Consider the following 6,740-nt stretch of genomic DNA (forward strand, 5'->3'; position numbering starts at 1 on the left):
TAAATTGAAAATCGAACACATTATACATACCATGGTACAAGCTATCACGAGTGTGTCATTTTGTATCATACTAGTACAATTGTAATAATATATAATAATAATAATAATAATAATCATATATATAATAGCCCTGTTTGTCTGTCCGGTGACTAGGTAGTATATAAAAATTATGCACTAGAACTAGGGTATATATAACCATGGTATACCAAACATCTTTTATTGTATAAAGTATTTTCTTTGAATACCAAATTAATAATACAAAAAGTTTTAAAAGTTAAGTTAAGTTAATAATACAAAAAGTTAATAATCTTACCTATAGGTAACATCAGAGGGCATGCGGGAAGTATATATACGATATTTAAATGGACAGGGTTCTGCCAAATCGCGCGCCTTAAACAAACTTTTTTTTCAGCCCAAGCTTTCGTTTAGCAGATTTAATTGATCACAATATCCCTCAACCTAGGCCTGCACCCCCTATCTGAGGATATCCTACAACAAAAATGTACGTATGAATCAGTGGCGTAGCCACGGGGGTGGTTTTGGAGATAACCCCCCCCCCAGAGACAAAAATTTTAGAAAAAATTTTTTTTTTAGAAAAAAAAATGTTCAGAAACCCCCCCCCCCCCCCCCGACCAATTTTCTGGCTACGCCACTGGTATGAATTGATATGAAATGATTTCCGATTTTCTTTTATGAATAAAATATCATAAGTCAGTCAAAATGCCGCTTATTTCGATTTGGCAGAACCCCGACAAATATGGTTGAGATATTTATGAGCTTTATACATTTAACATTACAACTTCTTACCATGTCAGCTGATTCTTTGGGGAAGCGTAGTTTTATGCAATTGACATAATTCTCCAGCATAAACTTTGAAAGCTTCCGTTTGTTGGAATCTGGGTGACTCCGGGAACTATCGAGGTGGTAGGCAGCAATGATGGAAGCGAGCTCTTTTTTACTGTCAGTGGACAAGATGTTTTTGGAATTTTCTAGTAAACGTTTGCCGATGTCTGTTTGCTTTAGAAGTTCCGTGAGCCCATTCGGTGTGAAAAAAATACTTGGCGCAACATTTTTCAACTCACCGACCACTGTGTCATCTTCTTCCACCCCCGATGATAATGAATTTTTCTTTTCTGGTACTACTGCATCCTCACGCACATGGTTGACATGCTGATCAACTTGGGATTTTTCGCTGGAAAGTACTGTCACTTTATTTGATGCGGACAAGCTTTCTATTTTTGCTGTACCATGTTGCTTCTTGGACGTTGATGGATGCTGAAAAAAAAGTATAAGAATCGTTATAGCATATATAGAAGAATTAGAAAACGAGTTTGTGTTATTCATAAAATAGGCCACATCAGTAATGAATTAAAATGTAATACAAGAAACTTATTTTTGAGAATTTCAATTATAAGTGTCATCAGATAAACTTCAACAAAAACAAAAGTATTAGAATAGGTATGTAATATTAATGAAAGAACAATGCTTAGTAATCATATTATTCTTTATCTTCTCTTTGTTGGCATTACATCCCCCACTGGAACATTACCGCCTCGCAGCTTAGTGGTCATTAAGTACTTTCACAGTTTATCACTGCAATGTATCTATAAGCCAAGTTATCATTTATGCATTCGTATAGCAAGAGGGCAACACGATGAAACTTTTATGCCCGGGGAAGTTGAGACACGAAACCAACCGGAAATTTTCTAGACCGAACCGGGAATCGAACCCAACCATCCGCAACATGGTCTTGCTTTGTAGCCGCGCATCTTACCGCTAGGCTAAGGAGGGTTTCAATAATATTATTATTGGGCATCATTTAATCAACAAGAGCCTTAAAATTATTAGATTCGTTATGATTTTGTCACAAACCTTACAAGTTTCCTCACCTGATAATCTATGCCTTTTGTAGATGACTGAGTTCCGATATGCTTATTGTCATTTTTGTTCTCCACGGTAGCAATCGATTCCGACGATACACTACCGAATATTGTGGGATTTTTCGGCAATAACTCAGGTATAACTTCAACCTGTCGGACAATCGTATTCAGTTGGATTGTTTTCCTCATAGGTGCACTTGTATCGATGCCGTCGTATGCTTCAGACTTTTTCGGCGAGCAATCAGGTGTAGGAATGTGGGTCACTGTCGCGCATCGTGATGAACTGGGTGTACCTCCAGAAAAATCAAACAGCTCAGTTGCTCCGGTTGGTGGAACAGCCGCACCGGTAGGCAGCTCATTTGAAGCTGCGGTCGCATTCGTTTCTGATTGTTGCTCAACAGATAGATTGTTTTGTCGATTAAATCCACTTGCATTATGCGGAACATCCTCAAAAAGAACGGTTGCATTTGGCAAGCACGCAGGTTGAGGTAGAAATTTTCCGGGAGTAGTAATATGTGTCACTGCACAGCTGGTCTCCTTAAGCGACAGTTCAAGTGTAGGTTGTGCCTGACGAGGCAAACTACTCTGATGATGCGGGTTGCTCACAGCACTACACGTTCCGAGATCGACACTTTTAAACGATACGGGTTTCTCCAGCAAATTTGGCAGGTGCTAGTAAAGACCTCTCACATCTAGTAATGCTGGATGCCATGCATTCAGTCAGATTGAACAATGCACTTCGTGTTGAGTTTTCGTAAGACGGGTCTGTTCTGATATGTTGGCGAATGTAGCATACATCAGGTGCACTCGATTTGGACAATACACCTACAGAAAATTCCGTTTCATTCGGTGGCATAGGCTGCGATCCCTCTAATACAGGTGTACGTGCAAATGTAACGGATGATCCGATCTCGGGAAGAAGACAATCCCCCGGCGGCTGCTCAGGTCGGCCTCCGGTTTGCCGTAGGCTCTGTTCTACAGGTCTGCTTCTTTCGCACGGAACGGATTTTTTTAGAAGAATCTTCGAGGATGATGGAGATCGTTCTAACGAATTTGCTTCCGCCAATGATTGCTATGAACCAGAAAAAGACATGAATTAGAACTACATCGAGACCTTTTTGCGATTATGGCGAACATGATTTTGTAAAAAAACATTGGATGGCAAATAAGAACCAGCAAATATCTATTGTATCCAGCAAGAGGAGCTTTCCTCTATCAGAAAGGGAATTAGTTTTGAAAAAACGCTTACATTCCACGGAATCGATAGAACGTTGTTTGTTTATAAAAATAACACACGCCCAAATAAGGATTGCTGACATTTAATCATCTTTCCCTTGCACACGCACGGCAGGGATGGAGCTTGTTTTCATCGGGAAACGATTCCGAAGCGTTTCCCGATTAAAACAAACTCCATCCCATCCGTCCGCGTGCAAGAGAAAGATGATTAAACGTCAGCAAGCTTTATTGAAAAATAATTCCGAATATATTCTCTGCTGTCACATATCAGAATTTTTCTTTTTGACCGCACATCAGCGTTAAAACTCATTTGTAGTCAAAAGATTGCCTAAGTTTAGTTACCTGATCCTCTCCCGGGTCGCGTTCTGTTGAACAGCTATCCGATGCTCCACCGGAAAACTCCGCTTGATCTGTACATTTCTTCGCACTAGTCACAAATGTTCGCTATAATTAAATAACAAATAATAAACAATAAAAAAACTATTTGAGCGATTTTTAAAACGTAGCAGAAAAATAATGATGTCTATATTGGAAGAAAATAAACAACGACCTGTCAAAATTATCACAATGCGTGAACACTGAGTGAACTCAACAGATTATACTTTCCAGGGGACTGAAGAGAAGGCTAATACGCGTACCCACCATTCATTCAATATGGCATTCAATGTTTTTATTTTAATTTCATTTTATTCATAATAACAAAACTTTGGAAGTATCGATGATCTATTTTTCGACATAAAGAAGCCATAGAAACACAAAAGGCTCGATGTACCTCGATTTAATGCAAGTTTTCGCCAGAAACTGGGTACCAAAAACAGAAGGATGAAACACGATGTTGGGTAGAGTGCCATTGTACCGCGGATGACAGGCGTTTCACCCTCATGATACTTTCCAAGGTTTCAAGCAAGAGTAACATTCAAAATAGGACATAAGCATTTCTATTTTTTTAAAGAATTACGGAGAAAATGCATTGTTTAACGAGGACTCAATAAATAATACTGAACTAAACTGCACTGGTTATGATTGATCACTAGAAGTGTAAGTGTACCAGCAGTTTATAATAACGCTACAATAATTTTCTTTTATAAAATTACGAACTATTAATAACTAGTTACGTACTACGTAACTTTCAACTACAATAGTAATGTAAATGAGTGTGGAATGAAGCGAAGAGAAAAGTTATCTTTTGTATTTATTAAAGTAGAAAAAAGTTGTATTACTTTGTATTACATTAACGAAAATAATATCCAGGAATTATTTTCTAATCGCCTTATCATGGTATATGTGTATTTACTCACCGGTTCGATCACCCCCGGAGGATCTTCATAAGTTTTCTGATCGCGACAAGCTTTTGCCGTACGTATTATTCCATCAGCTGGCTGTGTTTTGTGTACTTGCATCAGTACACATGACGCTTCCAATGCAGGAATGCACGGTTGTTTTTCGCCAATCCCCTGAAAAAGTAAATAAAATATAGGGGAACTGTTCCGATCTCAATCTCACTGTACATATATCAATCTCATCGCTAAACAAAGAAATACGGCACCAAATTCGTCGCTTCTTTTTGTCAACATGCGTGCTCACTGCTGAAAAAAATCACAAAAATAATAAACAAACCAAATTCCTTTCCATTTCTTTGTTTTTGATGGGATGGAAATAGGAGCTATGAGATGAAGTGGCGAACCGTTCCCCTATATAATTATTTTTATCAACTGAATGAAATCTTCTCTCTCTCATTAAAACTCGAAAGTAAACTAGTTTGTATAGGATTAATTTCAAAGTTCGTTACATAGGGTCTTGAATGCTTACCATTTGCCGTTTCCATTTCGATATAGCTTGATGTACGGAAGTGGCGTCTATCGTGGACCCATCTAGAACCCACCTCCACTCTTCCACGGAAAGGGAACCGAACGATTCCGCGGGAAGCTGTTGATCTGTGGGAAATAATGAATGATTCAATATAACAGTGACTTGAATAAATATCGTGATGAAAATAGTGGCTTTGGTAAAAATGCTCCTATAAATAACCGGCAAAACTGTTTTCTAAAACATCTTAACTTGGCATGCCTTTTTCCTGTGACCATTGAAAAATAAAATGTCAATGAAAACCTTGGTGTTATCATAGAAATAAATCTACCAACATTGTTTTCATGCTATATGTTTGTTTCATGTTGTTCGGGGTTTGGATATTTTTAGAAACTTACCCATTAATGCTACAACCACATTATGCGGGAGGTTTATAGTTGTAGCCACACGAATTAGGTACTGAAAGTTTTGATCGACTACTCTAACGTCCATATTTTACCATTTTAATTAAACTTGCACTTTTTTCACTTCATACATCACGAGCTATCAATTGCAAATGGCGCAGCTACGGGCTCTTAGGTGCGGCATGAGTTGTGGAATAAACAGTTAATATATTTGACATATTCATTTTGAATGATTTTCGTAAAGGGGCCCAGCCATGATCATAAGCATTCCAATTCATTATATAAATCATTTGCATTACAAGTCATTTGGTTACGGAATGCGGGAGAATTCATTTTTCATACCGACATTCATTCAGTGTTTGTATAAAAGTTCATCCAAACATAAAAAGATTGTCATCCAGTTTGTGGTCATACGGTTGTCGTCTGATCGTCACACTGAAATAAGATTTTCAGATTTTGATGAGGACGGTCGTACAAATCTTACGAATCAAGGAGGATGTTTCTGTTCAGTGTAGTGAAGAGATGAAAATAATGAAACTGTATGGTGCAGAAAGTGTCTTTTTCATTACAGTTTCTGCTGCTGGGCAAGCGGTAGATCACTATGGCTTCTGTACCGTGGTAAGTATCTGAAGTGTTGAAGCGCGTTTGAGCATTATTACTGGGCGCATTATTACTGGGCGATCACCCTCACTGTACTGTCATTTTAGATTAGTCACTCTTTTTCGCATCGGTCACTATTTTCGGTATTTTCGGTTATCATTTTGGTGGCTGCATTCCGTATCGGTGACGTTCGACGTTTGATAGTTCATCAAATAGTAAAGCTGTTATTTGGTCAATTTGGTCACCTGTCAGCTGCGCTACTGTTTTAGCAGCGCGTTTAGTAGCGACCGGTAAAGTGTCAAGTAATGATACTGCGCTGACAAACGGTTTATACTCACCACCGGTAATCGTAATCTTATATGTACTACAAAAGTTCAATGTACATAATGAACGCAGTGGTTCATCCCGAACAAAAAATAAATGAAAATTTTATCATCATAATACCTGATGACATGCCTGGTAACATGTATCCTTGTTCCTTTACAGAAATGAAGCTTATGATAAATAAAATCCTGCTGCTTGCTGGTCACTGATTCAAGATCGTTCAGTGGCTACCATTGGCCAATCTCACCAACAGGATATAATAAGAACTGATGCAGGTAATTTTTTCTTTTCTTCTCGACGTATTTTTTTCTAATAAAACTGACATTCTTTTATAATTTACATCTTTCACAGGTTTATATCTAAATGTATTGTCTATTCGAAACAAAGTTAGTACGCTTTTTAAACCGATGTTGGATTTTTCTCCAGATACAGGCAATCCACTTAACTTTGGAAGTAGTGCGCTGGATTCGTCTGAAGATATGCTAAACAA

General features: G+C 38.0%; 1 protein-coding gene and 1 long non-coding RNA gene across 3 annotated transcripts; one reads left to right on the plus strand and one right to left on the minus strand.

The window, feature by feature from the left end:
- Positions 1 to 710: 710 nt before the first annotated feature.
- On the minus strand, positions 711 to 5,483 carry LOC134202607 (uncharacterized). 2 transcript variants are annotated; one of them, XM_062677633.1, is made up of 7 exons: positions 5,321 to 5,483; positions 4,926 to 5,050; positions 4,734 to 4,807; positions 4,415 to 4,570; positions 3,459 to 3,560; positions 1,890 to 2,952; positions 728 to 1,275 (listed from the first exon to the last, which is right to left on the minus strand). In XM_062677633.1, exons 2-6 carry the CDS (start codon positions 4,939 to 4,941, stop codon positions 2,515 to 2,517), a joined length of 786 nt encoding a protein of 261 aa, XP_062533617.1. In that variant the 5' UTR covers positions 4,942 to 5,050; positions 5,321 to 5,483; the 3' UTR covers positions 728 to 1,275; positions 1,890 to 2,514. The 2 variants fall into 2 exon arrangements, with proteins under 2 accessions (XP_062533616.1, XP_062533617.1); XM_062677632.1 differs by lacking the exon at positions 4,734 to 4,807 and having other exon boundaries at positions 711 to 1,275.
- A 341-nt stretch (positions 5,484 to 5,824) lies between these two features.
- LOC134202617 (uncharacterized) lies at positions 5,825 to 6,740 on the plus strand. Its single transcript, XR_009977277.1, has 3 exons — positions 5,825 to 5,944; positions 6,413 to 6,525; positions 6,602 to 6,740. It is a non-coding gene; the product is annotated as an uncharacterized LOC134202617 (long non-coding RNA).

Source organism: Armigeres subalbatus, unplaced genomic scaffold (genome assembly GCF_024139115.2).
Source record: "Armigeres subalbatus isolate Guangzhou_Male unplaced genomic scaffold, GZ_Asu_2 Contig1306, whole genome shotgun sequence".
NCBI classification, from domain to species: Eukaryota; Metazoa; Arthropoda; class Insecta; order Diptera; family Culicidae; genus Armigeres; species Armigeres subalbatus.

What these genes read in the sequence shown, in the direction of transcription:
- LOC134202607 (XM_062677632.1), bottom strand. Translation starts at nt 5,414, where the DNA reads ATGGACGTTAGAGTAGTCGATCAAAACTTTCAGTACCTAATTCGTGTG. An exon ending in TGTGGTTGTAGCATTAATGG is followed by an intron (nt 5,051 to 5,320) that starts GTAAGTTTCTAA and finishes TATTTCCCACAG; the next exon opens with ATCAACAGCTTCCCGCGGAA. An exon ending in CTCCGGGGGTGATCGAACCG is followed by an intron (nt 3,561 to 4,414) that starts GTGAGTAAATAC and finishes ATTTAATTATAG; the next exon opens with CGAACATTTGTGACTAGTGC.